Source organism: Portunus trituberculatus, unplaced genomic scaffold, assembly GCF_017591435.1.
Source record: "Portunus trituberculatus isolate SZX2019 unplaced genomic scaffold, ASM1759143v1 PGA_scaffold_394__5_contigs__length_241797, whole genome shotgun sequence".
Taxonomy (NCBI): Eukaryota; Metazoa; Arthropoda; class Malacostraca; order Decapoda; family Portunidae; genus Portunus; species Portunus trituberculatus.
Window position 1 is genome coordinate 188918 of NW_025541562.1, and position 22458 is coordinate 211375.

General features: G+C 37.9%; 1 protein-coding gene across 1 annotated transcript in view; it reads right to left on the bottom strand.

Moving 5' to 3' along the window:
- Window positions 1–22458, bottom strand: part of LOC123500529 (kinetochore protein NDC80 homolog) — a 39102-nt gene that overhangs the window by 14703 nt on the left and 1941 nt on the right. The window contains exons 3-7 of the mRNA XM_045249222.1: window positions 18366–18486; window positions 4071–4261; window positions 3396–3545; window positions 2998–3123; window positions 2674–2820 (exon numbers count right to left, since the gene is read on the bottom strand). Coding sequence (XP_045105157.1) covers window positions 2674–2820; window positions 2998–3123; window positions 3396–3545; window positions 4071–4261; window positions 18366–18486 — 735 coding nt within the window. The remainder of the gene's footprint in view (window positions 1–2673; window positions 2821–2997; window positions 3124–3395; window positions 3546–4070; window positions 4262–18365; window positions 18487–22458) is intronic.

Below are 22458 nucleotides of genomic sequence, written 5' to 3' on the forward strand. Positions count from 1 at the left end.
GGTCAGGGCAAATTGCATCTTAGCGAAGAACAGATCGGACAATTTTAATTAATTATAATATTTATAATGTTGCATCTTAGGAAATCTGTACATAAAGAACATGCACAAAACAAAAAATACCTGTATACAGTTGTAGTGGAAATTTTGGGAGTAAAATTACAGGCCGTCCATATTACTTTACTAAACTCAAATTACTAAAAATACCTAATCTGAGACGAAACTTTTTGCTGTTTTTCAATGGTATGGTTTGTACCACTATTCAGCCGCCGAGATAATGCACACCACTTGGCAACTCGGTTGAGTTGACTGTTAGGGTATGAATTGCATACAATAATTTTTTCCTTGGTTTCTACACAGCCATGGGAGCGGGGCTGATGCTGGCGAGAGAAGTTCCTACAAGTGCACATTACTTTGGTTTCCTTTGCGCGCACTTCCAAAGAGTTAATACTAAGTCAGTGTCCGTTCCCACAGGTTCAGTGTGGGAATCTCTGGTTGCTGGATTACATACATGTAATTATAACTAATATAATAGCATAGACATACATTTAGTACTAACATATATTTAATTCTTTCATTTATAATTAAGTAATACTTTAACTATTGCAACCAATGCATTTGTAATTGTTCTTAAATGTACGAGTCTGTCACCGAGGTCAGTGAGTTTTTGCTGACAAAAATGGACTGACAAGCAACAGGTAATTGGAGTTTAATGATCACACGAGCTGGCCGCAACTCTCCTAGAGCTCTGGACTTGTGTGTACAGACTATCTTAGTGTAGTGTAAATAATTGTACTCTTAACAGTGAAAAACAAAGCTTTGTTTATGTTAACACCCTTGAGAAAACTGTGCGAGAGAGTTCCTGAATGCATCACATTTAAACCTCCTGACTGCTCATCTATAAACATAACATTGACCATAACATGCTCCCAGGCTCACGTGGTGTCAATGTGCAAGCATATACGATACAGATAGCACGTTTTTTGCGGTGGTCTTTTGTGTTTTTGCCTCAATATCTTTGAAATAGAAAGAGGTAAAGAGCAGGGAAGACAATTGTTGCTATTATAACCCTCTGTAAGGAGAGCTACATGTCTAAAGATATAGCCACTCATGTGGGAATAGGAGTGTGGCAAGTTCAACAATGAACCAAGAATTTTGTGATGAAGGAGTTAACGCCATTCCTTGGTATGGTCAGCCGAGGAAGATGTCAAATCATACTTCTAAAGTCATTAGGAGGCAGTTAGATAAAAATCCAAAACTCAACTGCTAGAAAATTGAAGGAAAATATCCATTCACTGCTTCAGGATGGGTCTGCAAGATGTATCTCTGATCATTGACTCAAGATTTACAATATCGTAGTTGTTGTGCCAAAGTTCTTCTCTTACCAAGTGCAAAAAACATGCGTGCTTGCATAGCTTTTTGTAACAAATATAAGGATTGAACACTAGAAGACTGCCCCAGGGGGTCTGACCCTTATGACACAAGCTATACAGCTGAAGTGGTAAAGTGTTATGGAGTGGGGGTGCTTTGCATTTGGTGGAGTTCGCTATTTCATATTTCTTGGGGGGGGGGAAATCGAGTATAAATTAGCAGTTACCCGTATTTTGAGTTATTGTGTGATAACCTGCCAGAAAGTTTTGAAAAGTAACTAATTGGTTTGTGCAAGATGAGCTCCTGCTCACACAGCTTGATCTGTTACCCTGTGTTGACCGAACTGTGGTGTAAACTACTTCAAAAAGTGGCCTGGGAAATCACCAGATCTGAATCCCATACAGCCTGTGTGGCCATCATTAAAAAAAACAGCTTCGGGATCATGACGCTTTGACTGTAGCAGAGCTAGGAATAGAAATGCAGGATATTTAGGATGCTATTATTCCCAATCATAGAAAACCTAGCAAGAAGCATCCCAGCATGTTTGAAGAAAGTCATCAAGCTTAAAGGAAAATCGCTTGGCATGTCATGTGCTGTTAAATGCCTTCAAATAGGTCACAGTTGTTTACGTCTTGCGCCCAAACTTTATGCCATGACTGTATATGCGTGTGAGAAAGAAAAACCTGGTTTTGTAAGATTGTAAGAGAGTGCTGGAGAAAGCTGAACAAATCTGCTATCTTGGAGAAGCGATCGACTGTGAGGCACGAGTGAAGAGAGCAGTCAGCAGCAGCATGGGGAAAATACATAGAAACGGCAAGTCTGCTAACAAAGAGCAGGTGGTGCATGAAATCTGCACAAGGTCAGTTTTGCTGTATGGTTCTGAAACATGACCCCTAAATGAAAGGCTGTTGGGCATCCTCAGACCATACAATCATAGAATGTTGTGACATAAGGCTGGCATAAGATGGCAAGATTGGGTGACAAGTGAGGAGGTGGCCGAGAAGTTTGGTGTCAAGGAGTTGGAAGTGAAGACGCGCACAGGGAAGACTTTCCTGGTTTGGACATGAAAGGTGGTCAGAAGACAGTACTAAAATATGAATGATGGAAAACATGGAGGGATATTGGTGGAAGGATACCAGCAGGATGAATTAAGACATGGAGGAAGTGCATTCAGAACAGGGATCTGCTAGGAGTGAATGAGGAGCTTGCACAAGATAGAAGAGTGGAGGGGTCATAGCACATCTAACTTCACTGTGATAGGAAAAAGGCGATTCTCTGATTTAACAACGTAAAACAAAAGCTCACCTGATTACCCAAGTCCTTTGATAATTGTTCTTGGTATTCAATTTCCTTGCTAGCTACTTGACTGTGGTTCTTCAATTGCATCAACTCAGAGGTACTGTATGCTTGTTGGTTTTTGAGGTTCATCAAACGTTCAATCTCTTCCAATATCTGTTGGAGAATAAGATCATGTCATGACATTAACATGAAAGCTACTTTGATGACAGGAAAGCTAAAGTCAGCCAAGAAGACAGTAATAGTCTATAGAGAGAAGAGAGATGGAATTATAGGTCTGGTGGGTTTATAGGCGATACAATTATTACATGGATAAGTTTTCTTTATACATACCTTACTCTCCTCAATATCCAGTTTCATAATTGACTGTTTTATGCTCCTTTCCATTGCACTTTTGTTTTCTATAGCAACTTTAAGATCTTTCAAGTAATTATTCAGTTTGGCCAAGTCATCAGAAACCTGAAAAAAGGAAATGGGAATACATCAACACACAATTCAGATACAAAGTAACAAGTATACAAATTTCTACACATCAAAAGTGAGTAGACTAGCACTGAAGAAATAAGTATATGGACATGAAACTTTTGGTAAAGATATACACATCCAATGAATCAAGAGAAAAATTATCAAATAAACTGGCAAACATATGGAAATTAACACATTAGTTGATATAAATCAAGTAATGTTCGAAATCAATATATAAAATACAGAGATCATTACAATGGACATACCTTTACATTATATTGCTTGAGGTCCTTCAGTTCATCATTAACCTTGGGCAGAGACTCCAGTTCGTGTTCTGCCGCTTCTAAAGCTTCACTGAGATCCACCATATCCTCTTCACTTACATTCTCATTGGCCTTTAAAGTTTCTACATATGCCTGCAATCAAGAACCTCTAGAGAACCTCAACAATGACTATTCTTGATCTATGTGTAACTTGCAGGGAGTGAAACTGAACTAACAGCTGAGAAATGATAGATTAATCTTTTTGGACAACTTTTCTGGCTATCTCATACATGCCCTTAACACTTCAATGGAAAATATTAACATAACATTCTTTTTTCATGGCCAAATTGTAACACTGTTTACTCTCTTGTAATAATAACTTCCCATGCATTGTCCATCCTTCCCATACAAGATCATCCCCTAATCTTACACCTCACACATCAAATCAAATAATTTTCTTCTTCCATCCTCTTTACATGTTGTCACCATCTTGATACCACCTTGTCTGCTTAATTATCCAGCTCTCTTCCAACAGGTTCTGTTTTAGGACTTCTTCCTTTCTTACTCCACAAATATCTCAAAATAATTTATCTCCAATTTAAATTCAATCTTAATGGTTCTCTAGCTTCCTTGCTCCATGTACTACCCTATACAAAGTGGGTGTGAAATTTCTTATACCTCAAGGCAAGCATTCTCTTCAGCTTCATCACTGCAGTTGAAGGCCTCTATACAGGTATGTAGCGGACTGCCGATTTCATCGTCATCATCATCTTCAGGCAACGAGGAGTCAATGATGAAGGTAATATTGACCAAATCCACCAAGAATGCTAATGCAGCCAGGACAACAGGCCATGTGTGAGGAGATCCAACTGAAATATGAAGGAGTACATTGCAATTTTCTCTTGTGATTTAAGAAACAATGACAAGAGGTGAAATGCAAGTCTTGAATGATTGGTATGAAAGACTTCTATTAGCTACAGAATTCTTCTTTTAGCTATATCAAGATTTATCATCAGTGGCATCAATACCTTCAGACAGAAAAGAAAACTATAATAATGCCCATTTCGAGGAACATTTCTCACAAAAGGGAAGGATTTCAACTCGACATCTAAATTTTCTCACTTTGGATAACCTCTAGTAATTCTCAGGAATGTTGAGTACTTCTGAGGTCTGAGCCTTACTATGACATACACTCAAAAAGATATTCTTATATGTGGCCTGTACTAACAAAATAAGGAGGAGAGGGAGGAACAAGCCTAGAAACATCCAAGACAAGAGTTTCTAGCAAAGGTTTGAGAGAAGAGTTCAGGTTAAAAACAGATGTGATACCAGTGGTGCCACCATCAGGATGAGATAAAGTAGAGAAACATGGAGAAGTAAAGTTATACATGTATTTTGGCCAGATACCATAAGTCATGAGGGGAGTTGGACATCAAAAGATTTTGACACTATCTATGAATAAAGGAGTTTTTGGCAAGTTGGAAGACAGACTTTCGCAATTCTGGGCAGAAATAGAAAGTGTATGAGATTCAGATGATGGAAGGCTCAAGTACTCTTTGTAGGCCACCTCTCTATCATGTACACAACATGAGAACAGATGTGTTACCAAGGTTTGAAAGGTTTAGGTCAAGAAAAAGTGAGGAATGTATGTCTCTGTGCCAGAAACTATCACCTGTTATGCATTCAGCACACCGAGACGGGTTCCTGACACGGAAGCAGTAGTCATTCCAAGAAAAATCACCATAATACCTCCTCAAGTCCCCTCAACTGGCAGAAGTAAAATGCACTTTGGGGGAACTTGAGAAAACAATGCAGTAATACAGCTTTTTTTTTTTTTTTTAATGCAAGAAGTAAAACTGCCAGGGGCAACAAAACCTTAGAAAAAAAAAGCGCCACTGGAACAGCAGGTTCCCTAAAAGATTTTCAATTGAAAGAGTTAAACAAGAGCCAGGGACAAATATCTTGAAACCTCCCTGTTAAAAGAAGTGAACTCATAGGAAGATGGAAATGCAGAAGCAGGTAGGGAGTTCCAGAGCTTACCAGTGGCCAGAGCTTACCAGTGAAAGGTTTGAATGATTAAGAAAACTTAACTCTTGCATTAGAGGATTGGACAGAATAGGAATGAAAAGAAAGCCTTGAGCAGGGAGGCTGCAAGAGGAGAGGAGGCATGAAGTTAGCAAGATCAATAAAACAGTTAGCATGAAAATAGCAATAACAGAAAGATGCAACATTTCAGCAGTGAGAAAGAGGCTGAAAACAGTCAGAGGAGGGGAGTCGATGAGACAAAAAGCTTTCACATAAGAACATAAGAAAAGAGAGAAGCTGCAAGAGGCCGCCAGGCCTATACGAGATATTCCCTGTGTGCTTAAGCTATCTAATTCCATCTATCATCCCCATCCATGAACTTATCTAATCTTCTTTAAAGCTCTCTATTGACTCAGCCCTGACTACATCACCACTGAGACCATTCCAGTCATCAACCACTCTGTTTGAAAACCAGTTTCTTCCCATTTCTTTCCTTAACCTGAATTTTTCAAGTTTAAACCCATCATTTCTGATTCTGTCCCCACTACTGATCCTAAGAACTACATTCATGTCCCCCTTGTTAAAACCCTTATAGCACTTAAATACTCCTATCAGGTCTCCTCTTAACCTACATCTCTCTAAGGAATGCAAATTGAGTTTTTTCAGTCTCTCTTCATAGGGAATATCCTCATCCCCTGTATCTTTTTGTCATCCTCCTCTGCACTGAATCCAGAGCTATGTCCTTCCTGAATTGTGGGGACCAGAATTGTACTGCATAGTCGAGATGTGGCCTGACCAATGCCAAGTATAATTTTAGTATTACTTCAAGACTCCTGCTTTTAACACTTCTAAAAATTAATCCCAATTCTCTATTTGCCTTATTTCTGGCCTCAACACATTGCTTCCTTGTACTGAGATCAGAGCTAACTATGACTCCCAATTCTTTCTCATACTTAGAACTTCCTAGTGCCACATTATGAATCTTGTACCTATTGCTTGGATTATCTCTACCTATTCTCAGTACCCTGCACTTACTAATATTGAACTGCATTAGCCATCTATCTGTCCATTCTTTCATCCTATCCAAGTCAGCCTTCAAAGCCTTGGCATCCGAATCCAAATCAGACCTAATTAATCGAACTATCTTTGTGTCGTCCGCAAATTTACCGATATCACTATTAATTCCACTATCCAAGTCGTTGATACATATTAGAAATAATAATGGCCCCAAAACAGAGCCCTGTGGCACCCCACTAACTACTACTCCCCACTCAGAATTAGATCCATTAATTACTACCCTCTGTCGCCTGTCGTCTAACCACACTTTAATCCAGCCTAATATTCTACCTTCTATACCATGTGCTTTAACCTTTTTGACAGCCTCTGATGAGGTACCTTGTCAAAGGCTTTACTGAAAACCAAGTATAGAATGTCATAATTATCACCCTTATCTGCTGCCTCATAAACCTTACTAGAAAAGCTCAACAAGTTTGTAAGACACATTTCCCCTTCATAAATCCATGTTGTGTTTGATTTATCAAGCCATGTTTGTCTAGGTGTTCCCTAATGTTTTTCGCTATTATTGATTCCATTAATTTACCCACAATTGAAGTTTAGACGTTATGGTTTTATCTCCCTTAAATATGGGAACCACATTAACTTCTCTCCACATTATTGATACCTCACCTGACTTCAGTGACATCCTAAAAAGTTCTGCTAAAGGCTCGTTGACGACTTCCTTGCATTCCTTTAGAACCCTTGGATATACTTCATCAGGTCCTGGTGACTTGAATTTTAGTTTATCTATCTCTTGTTCTGCCCTCACCTTAGCTATATGAATATCTGTCAGCTTTTCACTATCCTCTGCTCTAAATATCTGTTCACTATTTGGGATTTCCTGTGTTCTCCCGGGTGAAGACATTTAAAAAATACTCGCTCATAATTCTACTAATCTCTTCTGCAGAACTAGCCATTTCCATCTTGTATGAAAAAATCCCTTGGAGTCCATCTTTGCTTGGCTGGCTACCCTCAACTCAATTTCACTTTTAGATTTCCTCATTACCTCTTAACTGTTCCTAAGAATTCATGGTATAGTGGCCTTAAAGCCTCATCTCCTGCCTTTAACCTCTTGTATATATTCCTTTTTTGCCCTATGCATCGCTTTAAGGGGAGGCGATGGCAAAAAAATGCAATCTTTTTACCCAAACCTCAAAATTGAGTTATTAATACTGTTGTTATCCTTGGAATATCCACAGTTTTCTGTGAAAACAGCAAGTTTCTATCATAATTCCTTACACGTTTAAATCACCTTTATTTATGCACTTTAAAGGTCTCTTTAAATGCCCCACCACATGGTAGGCAACATGACTTGTCATTGCTTATGATTTTGTAGCATTTTTCTTTTTTCTTTTTTTTTTTTTTTTGTGCCATTTTCTTCTGTATTTATGTTATAGACCTTCATATGGTAACAGGACAGAGTAGGAGAGAGGCTATGTGCCTTGTAGTAGGCTGTGAGGTCGGCAGTTACAGGCAGTATCTTGCCAGACGTCTTGGAATGTAGATATGTAGCGCTCTGCAGCTAATCGTCTTTTGATTTACCACACTTTCCCTGCACTTTAGAACATTGAAAGTAATGGGTCGTCAATCAAAGATAAAGACCAACCAAAGAGAAAGGATGAAGAAGCTGAATGAGAGGAGAAGGGAGGAAGAGGGCAAAGATCTTAGTAGCTCGTCGCAGTGACATCCGCCACCACCCACTCATGACCTGACCGCGGTCCTCTCCACCACCACCACCACCATCTCAGCTTGTTCCTCAACCTCACAACCTCACAGCTGTCAGCTTCACCATCACAAGCAACAACCAGATCATGAGAAACAAGGAAGGATACACCTTTTCATCTTTTGAAAAGGAAGATTCCTCCTTGTGAAGATGAAAACTCATTTTTCATTCACAGCTTGAAAGTCTGGTATCAGGAACATGTGCCAAATGCTGGGTACCAACACAATGGAGGCAACAAATAACAGCCTTGACACCTACATCAATGTCATGTGTTCCACATGAGGTGACAGTGACACGCCAGTAACACCACATCACTTGGTAGACCATGCTGGGAAGGAAAGAGACCTCACTGAGCTGAACTGCAAGCTTGTACTATATATGAACTACAAGCTTGCACATGAAGTGATACCCAACCTCAACTGTGCAGGATTGAACAGAATTGCCCAGGGACTAAGCAAGTAGCCAACAAACATCGTGACATGCACTGCTCAACAGAAAACGGCTCGTTTCTCAAAACTAAAGTTATTGATATTTCGAGCATATTTCGAGAGGAAACACAGGAAAATCTTTTCATCGTGAAACATTTCGAAAAAACTAGACATATGCCTCTAAAAAAATTCAAAAAGGAAAAGAAAGAAGCTAGTTTTTTGTCATTGATATTTAAACTTTTTTAATATATGCATTACGATAAGCAAAATGTTTCACAATGGAAAAAAAGCTACATACATCTACAGCATGTACAATTATTTTCAAAATGGGTTGAAAAACATTCGAGAAATAGCAAAGAATGCTGATGCCATTTTTTACCGTTTTCACTGCGTACTATATTTTTTCTCTAAAACTAATGATCATATTTCAATAATACGTACTTAGAATTCTTGCAATTGAGGTACTAATACATAAACACCAAATTTCATGAGAATCTGACTAAAAAAAAAATACACCTCTTAAGTAAAAATCTGTCATCCACTTAGGGTCATTACTTCGTAATTTTATGGTTCTATATGGAATGCTGGCTATCTGACCATCATGTATTTTATTTAGGGAACTCAGTATAGATCTCACCAACTCTCAGTTGACTGGAATTCATCCTATGTTATAATCCAGCTCCCCCCTCCGCCTCCCTCTCTCTCCGTCCCACCCCGACTTCACACCTCACCCCTTCTCTGCTCCTCCCTTCCTTCTACCTGACTATATCTGCCTTCCCCCCTGCCAAGCTACTTGTAAATTCTCCTCTAAGCCCTCGAAGTTAACCTTCCTGAAGTCAGGTAGTTTCCTTTTGTTCTTTTTTCCTAAAGGTTTCATGCCATTTCAATAGACGTATACCTTATTTCTTTGTGATGCTGTTACCTAGCTGGCCACCAACCTCCACCTGTGTAACTGCCTTCTCCCTGTTTGTCAGAATTAAATCTAGAACATTATTTCCTCCTGTGGGCTTTAAAAAATTACCCTGCACGACCTTAATGAACTCATCTGCTTCCCTGTTACCCACCATCAAGCTCCAATCAACATTGCTTTAGTTAAAATCCCCTACCACACATACCTTACTGTACCTGGCTTCTCTATTTATTTTCTCCCATAGGGAAGAATTTATTTGGTCTGAAGCATGGTGGCCTGTACACTAAACCCATTACTACTGATTGAGACCCATCCTTAATATCTACCCAGAGAGACTGTTTTGCTGCCTGTCTTTATTCTGCTGTTCATGCAACATTGCAGTGTGTCCTTGACGTACAAGGCCACTCCTCCCCCTTTTCTGTTTTCCCTATCCTTATGAAAAAGTGTAGGACCAATTTTCACCTGATCAAACACCTTCCCTGATATACCTAACCAGGTTTCTGTTAATGCAATTATATCAAAATTTTTCAACACAAGCTGCTCCTCTCAGCAAATCTATTTTATTTAAAATACTCCTACAGTTTGCAATACACATTTAAACTACAGTTTGTAATACACATTTAAACTATCCTTCACATTTACTAAACTGGTTACTATTCTAGATTTGACTATTCTTTCATCCCTATGGATTTTGATTCCACTATTTAATAAAGCTGTACGGGTGAATAATAGAAAGAGCGGGTGATAGGACAGAACCCTTAAGAACACCACTATGAGAAGAACAGTGGCTGTCTACCACAGCTGCAATAGAATGGTCAGAAAGGAAATGAGACAAGTTGTAGAGGGAAAGATAGAAACCATAAGAAGGCAGTTTTGAAATCAAAGCTTTGTGCCAGACTAGCAAAAGCTATTGATATGTCTAACGCTACAGCAAAACGTTTCACTGAAATCTCTTAAAGAGGATGACCAAGACTCAGTAAGGAAAGCCAGAAGATCACCAGCAGAGTGACCTTGATGGAAGCCATACTGGTGATCAGATAGAAGATTGTGAAGTGACAGATGTTTAAGAATCTCCCTATTGAGGATTAATTAAAAAAAATGTTAGACACAAGAGATTAAAGTTATAGTACGGCAGTTTGAGGGATTATAATGGTCAACCTTTTAGGAATGCTGAATGTAGGCAAACTTCCAGCAAGAAGGAAAGGTAGAAGTTGATAGACATAGTTGAAGAGTTTGGCCAGGCAACGTGCAAGCATGAAAGCACAGCTTTTGAGAATAGGAGGAACCCCATCAGGTCCATAAGCCTTTCAAGGGTTTAGGCCAGCGAGGGCATGGAAAGCATCATTACGAAGGACTTTAATTGCAGGTATGGAATAGTCAATGGTAGGAGGAGGAGGAACAAGCCCAGAATCATCCAAGGTGGAGTTGTTAGCAAAGGTTTCAGAGAAGAGTTCAACTTTAGAGACAGAACAGATGGCAGTTATGCCATCAGAATGAAATCAAGGAGGGAAAGATGAAGTAGTAAAGTTATTGGAGATATTTTTGGCCATATGCCAGAAGTCATGAGGGGAGTTGGAGTTTGAAAGATTCTGATATTTTCCATTAATGAAAGTTTTAGACAAAATGAAGAACAGCCTTGACATGATTCCGGGAAGAAATATAAAGTGCACAAGATTGAGGATAGAAGGCTCAAGTACCTTTTGTGGGCAACCTCTCTACCACGTATAGCAAGAGAACAGGCTGTGTTAAATCCAGGTTTAGAAGATACAGATACAAGATTATGATCAGAGGAGCCTAACAGAGGACACAGGGTAAAAAAGCACTAGCAGAAGAATTAGAAGTTAAAAAAGGTCAAGGATTTTGGGTGTATGTCCATGACAGTCAGGAACATGAGTAGGGTGTTGCATCAGTTGCTCTAGGTCATGGAGGACAGCAAAGTTGAAGGTTAGTTCACCAGGATGTTCAATGAAGGAAGAGGAAAGAAACCAGTGATGAACATTGAAATCTCTAGGAATGGAGATGTCTATGAAAGGAAAGAGACAGTTGGAAGTTAAATAGTCAAAGAATTTTTTATACAGTCAGAAGAGTTACGCAAGAGGTAGACAGCAGATAAATTTAGTTAGAGAGTGACTCTGAAACCACAAGGTGAAAAACTTGTTTGATTAAAGAGCAGGGCATTAGAGGAAGTTATTGCACACAGACACAGCATCAGCTTTGGAACAAAAATGACAAAAGAGAATAGCAAGGAACAGAAAAGTGGCTACTGTCAATGGCCTCAGACAGCCGAGATGCAGCATCAGCTTTGGAACGAAAATGACAAAAGAAAATAGCAAGGAACAGAAAAAGGACTAGTGTCGACTGGGGTAATTTGGACCAGGTTTTGACAAACTTTGATACTGTTCCCACATTTATTAAGATAAACTTACAAAACAGACGAAAGAGGATCAGCTGAGTAAGAACAGGGTAAAGGCTCAGGGTGTCAAATTTCCCTAAATTACCCTAATTATCCTAATAATCATTATTGGGTATATAATGAGTCTAAGCAATCCCCTTTATAAGCCAAAGATGGCACAGGGCAAAATATTAATGCATATTCTCAAAATATAAACAACTGCGCACTAAAAACTACCGGTTTGATTTCCCCCGGCCGCATTTTCCTAACCGGGGTAAATTAAACCAAAAAGTGAGCATTAATTGTGAGAAAACGAAGCTAAATAAAGTATTGCTGATGAAATCATGTTAAAGTAGAGGTAAAAGACTTCAGTAAGATTATTTATTCTGAATGTGAAAGGTACTTTTATAAGATCCCTATGAAGTGATACATAAGCATATAATAAGCAGATAGATAGATAGATGTAAGATACACTATTGCCTTTGCAACGGTAGCGCAATTTTCTTTTCCTGCTTCAGGGCTGGGTCAGGGCTAAGTCACTCTTTGTTTTTCTAGTTTTCCAAAGTTCTTCCACATACAGTGTATATTTTTCTATTTCACCTTCACTTACTGGGTTGAACAAAAGAACTTCTAATATGGTGTCTTCTGTAATTGCATATCTGCTGTGTATGTCTTTTAGTCCTTGACAGTGTAATAAAAGTGTTGTAGTGTTTCACTTTCTCCTTCCTGGCAGATGTCACACTTTTCCTCCCCTCCACTAAACCTCTTCCTCCAGTTTAGTTGTAAAGAATTAGTTCGGCACCTGAACAATAATTTAGATTTAAATGTATTATCATATATGTTTTCTTCCTTGATTTCTTTTTATTCATAAAGTACATATTCAACGTTGATTTTCCTTCCATTCCTGCCCTCCATTTCCTTTCTCCCCATATCCTTACTCTCTCCTTCATGTTCTCTTCAGTCATTTGATTTAATTCTTCCATATTGCTTATGTTGACTTGTTTCATATACCCTCTTATTATTCTAAGCCACTGACTTCCTTTACTATTTTCCTTCATTTCTTGTATTATTTCCCTTAATAAATCATTATTTCCTTTCAATACATGTTTTGTAGCATAATTTAATTTTATATCTCTTTCTTCCATGGTGGCACTTCCTACTTCTCCTCGTAATGCCTCTACTACCACATAATTTGGTGCTCCTAAAATATGCCTCCAAACTTTATTTTCTATTCTTTGTAGTTGTTCCAGTTCTGTTTTATTCCAGTCCACTACTGCTCCTCCTGTGAGTACACTTGGCAACACTACACTCTTCCAGTATGTTTTTCCTATTAAAATTTCATACATGATCTTGCTGCCACTGAAAAAGCTAAGTTTGACATTTTTCTTGCCAATTCAATTTTCATTTCTTTATATTTCTTCATATGCTTTCTTTCTTCTGTAATCCTTATTCCTAGATATTTAATTTCTTTTACTACCTCAATATCCTTTATCTTTTCTGGTTTAGGTTCTTTTCTATTCATAATCAAACATTGGCTCTTTTATATATTGATGTTCAGCCCACATTCAGCAGAAGTCTCTGTCACTAAAGTTATCATCTGCTCCATTTCTTTCCTGCTGTTTGATAATAGAAGCCCGTCATCTGCATAGAACAATACTGGAATGTATAGTTTACTGTTTTTAAATCCCATGTGGCTTTCATTTATCTTTTTAATAATATGATTAACAAGTAGCACAAAGAGCAGTGGGGATCCTGTACACCCTTGTCGTATGCCACTGCTTACTGTGACATCCCCAACTTTCCTCTGGCCCAAGAACATCTGTGTTTTGTCATTTGTGTATAGTGTTACTATAGTGTCTATTATCTTGGGGTTGCATTCATAGTATTTTAACACCTTTATTAACTCTTTTCTGTTTACGGAATCAAAGGCTTTTTCAAAATCTATAGCTGTAATTACTAGTTCCTGTTTCCTTTGTTTGCTATTTTCTATGCAATAGTTTAAAATGAATAAATTATCCTCTAGTCGTCTGCCTTCTGTAAATCCTGCTTGCAATACGTTTATTTCTCCAAGTGACTTAATGTGTTCCAAGAGTTTTCCTTTAATTAAATTCATAGTAAGCTTATAGTTGGTATTTGTTAGGGCTATTGGTCTGTGCTCTTTTACTTTTGGCTTATTTGTTTTGGCAATCATTACTGTTTTTGATATCTTCCATTCGTCTGGTACTTCATTTTTATTTATGACATGATTTAGGCAAATTGTTAAGGCTTGCAAACATGTTGGATTTTCTTTAAACCATTTTAATATTTCTCCTTTTATCTTATCTGGACCTGGTTGTTTTCTACTTTTTATTTTACTTAGTGCACTTTTCACATCTTCCCTCCATCCATCCCATCCCATTGCTTTACCTTGCTGCCACATTACTGTACCTTCTAAACTATCCATATGTTCCAGTATTTGTTTGGGGAAATATTGTATTCGGTCATCAGCAGTGTAGTTAATCATTAATTTTCCTGTACCATCAGGTTCCAAATTTCCTCTTAGTGCATCATAGTGTTCTTTTAAGTTTTCTGGTATTAGTGTTATTTCATTTCTCCTTCCGTACACTATTCTAGGGTTCTTTCTCTCCTTCTTATCTCAGCAGTATATTCTTCTTTAATTTGCTCATTCCATTCTTCATTAATCTCATTTGGGTGCTTTCTGTATATTGTATTCCAATATTCTACCATTTTTCAGGCAATACATCCCAGTCTATCCTGTTCCCTACCTCATCATAAACTGCAATTTCCTTTTCCTCCTTTTGGTTAACTCCTTAATTTATTTATCATATTCCACATTTTCTTTCCAGAATCCTTTGCTTCTTTAATTTCTTTAGTAATCTTTTTCTCATGTATAGTCATTTCATCCCTTATTCTCTGTTGTACTTTCCTCTTTTGTTTATTGTACAATTCCTCATAATGCTCTCTTTCGTTTATATTGCTTGCATTTCTTTTCAGCCTATTATATTTTTTTCTTAATTTAATTTCTCTCCGAATCTCTCCAGTCATCCATATTGGTTCTTCGACTGTCTTATTATCTAAAAAAGTGACCTTTTTCCTATATTTCTTCTTAAGGGTTAAGTCTGCATTATCCTTTATTAGCCTTTCTAGTTTTTTCATATCTATATTTTCTCCCCTACCATTTATTTCTTCTATGTCATCCTGCATTTTTTTCAAGAATTTCTCCTTTAATATTTCACAGTCTGTTTTATAATACTCTCTCTCCAAAACTTCTGTTCGTTTCCCTTCTTGGTTTGTATCTATATTGAATACTGACTCCAATAAACAATGATCAGACAAATCAAATATACCTTTTTCTTCATCAATGACCATAGTTTCAAAATACTTGTACATAGATTCATTAACTAACATGAAGTCAATTGCACTTCCTATGTTTCCTTGCCTCCTTGTTATCTCCCCTTTACATTTCTGATCACCATTTAATAGTATCATATTCCATTTTTCCATAATATCTAAAACTAATTTTCCATTATAATTTAAAGGTTGTGGTCCTATAAATCCAAGATGTCCATTGAAGTCTCCTAATAAAATAACCATCTCCTCGTCTTGGACTTTTCAACTTCTTCTCCAATTTTCTTTAATATTTTTCCATTACATTCTTTATCTACTTACATCTATATATGTAAGTAGCATAATTATCACAACATTCCTTATTTTAATTTCTTTCAAAATATCACAGTTATCACATTCCTTTTCATAAATATCACAGCCATCACGCTCATACATCAACACTGATAGTCCTCCTCCTTTTTTATCATTCATATCTCTCATTTTTTCCACACACATTACTCCTTTTGAGAAATCCACCTTCTTATACTTCTGTTGTGTTTCTACCAGACATACAATGCAACATTCATTCATCTCCTCTTTCAATAGTTCTTCCACTTCCAAACTTTTTGCTCTTGTTAATCCCTGTATATTTATTAGTTTTACTTTCACTTCTCTTTTAAGATCCCTACCTAAAAATTTTTCTGCAGAAGTTTTCCACGGTTGATATATCATCCTGTTTCTCCATTCTCCTTTTTCACTTTCAGTTCCTCTCTCAAGTTCTTATCTGTCTCTCGTTCTTTTTTTGGTCATATCAGGGGCTATCATAATGCTTTTTAATCTCTCACTCTCTGCATTCCTTAAGTTTTTTGCCTTCTTCAGTATATCAAATTTCTCTGTAACATACCTTAATCTTACTAACAAAGGTCTAGGCTTTGGTAACTGACCTCTGCCATCACCTATCGCATTCCTCTTACCAAGTCTTATTGCCTTTTCTATTTCCACATTTCTCACTCCCACTCCTATTTCAAATACTTCATTGCATCTCTCCTTGTCATCCTGTTCTCTCTCATAACCTTGTTCCTTATCGGATTCGTGAACCCCATACAAGACAAGGTTATTAAGCCTATTCCTTTTATCTTCTTCTCTAACAACTTCTAAAACTTTTTCTGAAATTTCTTCAATCAGGGTTTCCTCTATATTTACTCCCTTTTCTCTTGATTCTACTTTACTTTCCAGTGCCAGCAGTCTCTCTTGTAATTTCTCATTTTCAATCTTTAGTATCATATTCTCTTCTTTTAATTCTCTCACCATTGTTTTCATCTCTCTTGTTGCCCTCTGCACATCCTACAGTTCCATGCAACTATATATCCCTTAGCTCCACAATCTTCTCATACTCCTTTGCGGTCACCTGTTCACAGCCGCAATGGAACCACCGATCACAGACCTCACACATAAGACCATTTTGGTTCCCTCTCACCTTCACTTTACAGGTTCCACAATTATCACTCTCTCCCTGCTGTATCACTTCTTCCTCTTTACCTTCCCGAGACCTATCACTTAGGTTTTTCCCTCCATTGTTGGCCTTCGTGGCCTCACAACTCCTGCATATCTCTTCAGTGTTTATCTTTCCGTCAAAACCACATCTTCTGCACGTCTTCTTCTTTGCTCCTCTCCCTCCTTCTTTATACATGATTCACTTGGTACTTTACCACTTATAGTCGTAATTTCCACATAAACAGCCAGACTTTAGCCTTGAACTGCCAGCCAGTTGTTTTTGACAAACAACAAACAAAGATTATATGCATATATATTACTAATGGGCACTCCTAGCAGACGAAAGAGGATCAGCTGAGTAAAAACAGGGTATAGGCTCAGGGTGTCAAAAGACTGGTCACGTTAATTTTCCTTCCCACTCTGCAGGCTAGCGAGCAACAGGGAGCTGATTTTTTGTATAAAAATATTTCTCTTTGGTTTCCACATTCATTTTTCTATAGATCATTGAGCTCACTATCGCTCGCTAGCCTGTAGAGAGAGTGTGAGCGGACAATTCCTAGCTTTTTGAAGTCCTTTATAGGCTTATAGTCTTCATTAAAAATTTCCCTAAATTACCCTAATTATCCTAATAATCATTATTGAGTATATAATGAGTCTAAGCAATCCCCTTTGTAAGCCAAAGATGGCACAGGGCAAAATATTAATGCATATTCTCAAAATATAAACAATTGCACACTAAAAAGTACTGGTTCGATTTCCCCCGGCCGCATTTTCCTTACCGGGGTAAATTGAACCAAAAAGTGAGCGTTAATTGTGAGAAAACAAAGCTAAATAAAGTATTGCTGATGAAATCATGTTAAAGTAGAGGTAAAAGACTCTATAATCATCAATTTGGAAGAGGATAGTTAGCCACGTCTGACCGCCACAATAAAGTTCGCCAAAACAAACTTTGCCGCACTTTTTTTTTTGGCTACGTTTCAGTGCTTTCAGTCATATAATTGTAATTTTTCCTGTATCGATTTTTTTTTATCAAACCTGCACAAGAAATGTGAAAATAGTTACTTTCTATCGTGAAATGTTCAAAACTTCAAAAAGAAACTTATATATGAATTTATTGTAAATAAGAATGAGGCGGTCCGAATTGTACCAGTTCGTTGGACGGTCCGATTTACCCCGGTCAACACTACTGTCAGTGGCCTCAGACAGCTGCACATTAGTGAGGAAAAGAGGAGGATTAGTAGAGAAGTGTGTTCTACAGATTGAAAATTAGATGGAATATTACCTCCTCACCAAACAATGGCAACATCAGATAGATGGAAATAATGGACCAGTACTCATCCTACATAGTTCAAAGTTTACTATTATTTTTTCTTTAAATGCTATGTTTGGGTCACTATTTATTTATTTATTTATCCATCTACACACTAGGCATATTCCATAAACAGCATTTTACAAGACATGTCACTACCTCCCAACACACCTCAATTAAATCTACAAACATTAGTGACAGAAAGCCATCTCGGCTCCAAGTTCCTAAAGAGAAGAGCTTTGACAGTTCAAATACAATGGTGACAGTGATGCAAGGTGGTGTGAAAATCACAAACACGTGAAAACATACCTGTGACAAAGGAAGATTTGGTGATTTGTAATGGGCACTGTAAATTTTTCAGTATCTTGGGAATTTCTTCTTCAAATCTAGGTGGCAGTGTATAGTTGGAATCCAAATGTTGATAGATGAACTGCAAAAAGAAATTATCACTTCCTATCCCTCAATCTACTTTTATTTAACATAACATATAACATAACATAAATAATAGGATAACAAAGGGCCACCAGGGCCCATCTAGGTTATCCTGTATCAGTCGCACAGCGATCTCGTCATCAGTACTTAAAGATACACTTACAAGTACACAATACATTATATACTAATTCTAAATATTTGGCCCATTAACAGGGCTAAGTCCTGCAGCAAATTCCTCTACAATGTCTTGTTTAACTATAGTAAATTTCTTATAAAAACTATCATGCAGCACTATACATAATTATAAATCTAATAAATTTAAGTGCTTATCTAATCTGTTTTAAACATTGTCAAACTAGTGCTATTTACAACCCTCTCTGGCAATGCATTCCAGAAGTCTACCACCCTATGACTAAAGAAATATTTTCTTATATCTAACCTGCAGCCTTGCTTTCTAATCTTCCTGCCATGATTTCTAGTCCTACTTCCTCCTCTAAGGTAAAGAAAGATCTCACATCTATGTAGTTTGTATCTGAGAACATTTTAAATAACTCTATCATATCCTCTTATACATCTCCTCTCAAATGAAAACATGTTTAATTCCTTTAATCTATCTCTATACTCCAGGCGCTTTAATGCTGGTATCATCCTAGTTGCTCTTCTCTGAACTGCTTCTAACATGTTGATATCCTGCCTATAATGGGGTGACCAGGCCTGTATGCAATACTCTAAATGGGGCCTAACATAGGAATTATATAAGCTATGCACCACTTCCTTACTTTTATAACTAACATTTCTATTTATAAAACCCAGGATCCTATTTGCCCTATTTCTTGCTTCTAAACATTGCTTTGAAAATTTCATAGTCCTGTCTATCACTACTCCTAAATCCTTTCCTCCTCTACTGCCTCTAGCCAACATCCCTCCATCTCATAGCTAAAGTTTGTGTTGTCTTTACCTAAATGCATAACCTGACACTTTTTAGAATTAAACTCCATCTGCCACCTGTCTGCCCATGCTATCAGCCTGTCCAGGTCTCGTTGTATTCTGTAATTGTCCTTTTCACCCTGTACTGCACATGCTATCTTAGTATCATCTGCAAACTTTGATACTTTGCTACTAATTCCTATATCTAAATCGTTAATGTACACCAAGAAAAGAAGAGGTCCTAGCACTGATCCTTGGGGTACCCACTAACCACTTCCTTCCACTCAGACATTGCCCCATTTAATACTACTCTCTGTTTCCTATCAGAAAGCCATTCACTAATCCAATCAACTAACCTACCCCCTATCCCATGTAGTCTCAATTTGTACACTAGCCTCCTATGCGGTACCTTATCAAACGCCTTGCTAAAATCTAGATATATAACATCTATGCTATTTCCATCATCTAACTCCTTGGTAATATATTCTAAGATATCGAGCAAATTTGTAAGACAGGACCTCCCTGATCTAAAGCCATGTTGGGTATCTCTAATTAATCTATTCTCATTTAAATGCTCCCAAATACTACCCTTAATGATTTTCTCTAGTATCTTACATACTATACTAGTTAAACTGATCGGTCTATAATTATTTATTTAAGAACTATTATTTACAACTATGCATCATCCTTCCTACCTTTTTAAATATTGGAGTAACATTAGCTAACTTCCAGTCCTGAGGTATCTCAGCAAACCTAAGTGATCTTTCAAAGATTAACTTAAGTGCTTCAGAAATACTGTCTACACCCTCCCTAAGTACTCTGGCATGTAGCTCATCAGGACCACTAGCTTTCCTATCGTCTAGTTCAAGAATAAATTTCCTAATAATTCCCGGTTTTATATCAATATTTTCTAAAGCTCTTAAACTACTCGTCGCACTGTTTGTAACAGGATTTCCTATTCTTTCCTAGTAAATACTGAAGAAAATTGTTCATTCAATAATTCTACTATGTCTTCATTTTGATCCACTACTACACCATCTTTTCTGAGTGGTCCAATCCTATCCTTATTTCTTTTATCACTGACCTTGTAATAACTATATAATTTTTGGGATCTTTACTCCCAGCTCTAGCTAGTTTTATCTCTGCCTGCCTTTTACTTTTTTATAACCTTACTCAAATCATCCCTGACCTGTCTGTACCTAATCAAATCTACATCTTCCCACTTTTCTGCAACTCTCTATATGCCCTCTTCTTCTCTCTGATCTGGCTACCTATCTCATGAGTCCACCATAATGGCTTCCTGTTTCTCTGCCTTATATCTTTGTAAGGGATACACTGCATCACTATACCCTTTACTACAACCTTAAAAATATCCCACATCTCCTGTGCAGTTTTATTTCCAAAACTATCTTCCCAGTTTACCTCTCCTAATAACTGACGTAACCTACCATAATTGCCTTTCTGATAGTTTGGGACTCTAGTCTTATTCACTATATTATCCCTACTGGAATTAATGATAAATCTAATTATATGATGGTCACTGTTTGCTAAAGTCTCTCCTACCTCAACTTCCTTTAAACAATGCTCAATATTTGTTAGTACTATGTCTAAAACCTTCCTCCCCTAGTAGGTTTATCTACCATCTGCACTAAATAGTTATCCTGAAAACTTTCCATAAACTTATTTTCACTAGCATCTCCTACCATCCTCTCCCAGTTTACTGACTTAAGATTAAAATCCCTAAGATAATTGTCTGACTAGTACACCCCTATTTATCTCATCTACCATAAGGTTGTCTACATCTGCTGACTGGTTAGGTGGTCTATAAAAGCTCCTACTCTAATAACCTTACTTTTGTTTACTCTAACATCCAGCCATAAGGACTCTACTCTGTTATCTACCTTAATACCATTAACCTGACTGGAAATGAAGGATTTTTTACATAAATAACTACTCCTCCACCTATCCTACCAATTCTCTGGTGTAAATACATAATGTATCCATCTACTTCATATTCTTTCCTATTTTCCTAAACTTTTCCTCATTTACCCATGCCTCTGTGACACATACAACATCTAAGTCCTCCTCAACTATATAACTAGATAACTCGTCCTTCTTGTTCCTAAGACTCCTGGCATTTACATAAAAACATTTAAGTCCTGCTACCTTCCTAGATGCTGTCTCCTTATTTGGAATCCTAATCTTATTCTCTCCTATTTGCACCTGGAAATCTTTCCTAATCTTTTCACTATCTCTGTTTATCCTATCTAATTTATGTCTAACATCTTTCTTCTGGAATGCATTTGCTACCTCACCCCTACACTCCATCCCAACTCCCCTCCAGACATCCACTCAGCACATCCACACCCTTCCTACTCAGATGCACACCATCCCTAGCATACAAATCCTTCGCCCATAGAACCTATCCCATACATCCACAAAGCTGACACCCACATCCTTACACATCCCTTTTACCCGATCATTCACACCAATGGCTCTAGACAACCATTCCTGCTAACATACACACGAGGCAAGATTCCTGACACTACACACCTCCTACCACTCTCCCTTATCTTGCCTAACATTTCCCGAAATCTTGCCACTAACTCCTCCGACCCACCTGCTCTGACATCGTTCCCACCTACGTGCAAAACTACTACACCCTCCCTCTCCATCCCCCCAACCCTCTTCTGCACCTCCTCACTCACTGCCTTCACACCTGCACCAGGCATACACACGTTCGTCCTCCTATCCCTGTCTTTCCCACAGAAAGTGCTATCTAAGTACCTAACCTGAGAGTCACCCACCACACACACCTGAGGTGTGCTAGGCACAACCCCTCCTCCTCTCCTCTACCCCTTCTCTCTCCTTTCACTCACCACAACCACTTCATTCACTCCACTCTCACTCTCCCCTCCCTCCAACAAACCGAACCTATTTTCACACTCAACAGGTTTAGTCCTATCCTCCCTAACTGCCTCCGCTTTCCTTCCCTCGCAACCTGCCATCTCTGCCCATCCTGACTACTATCTTTCCCAGTCTG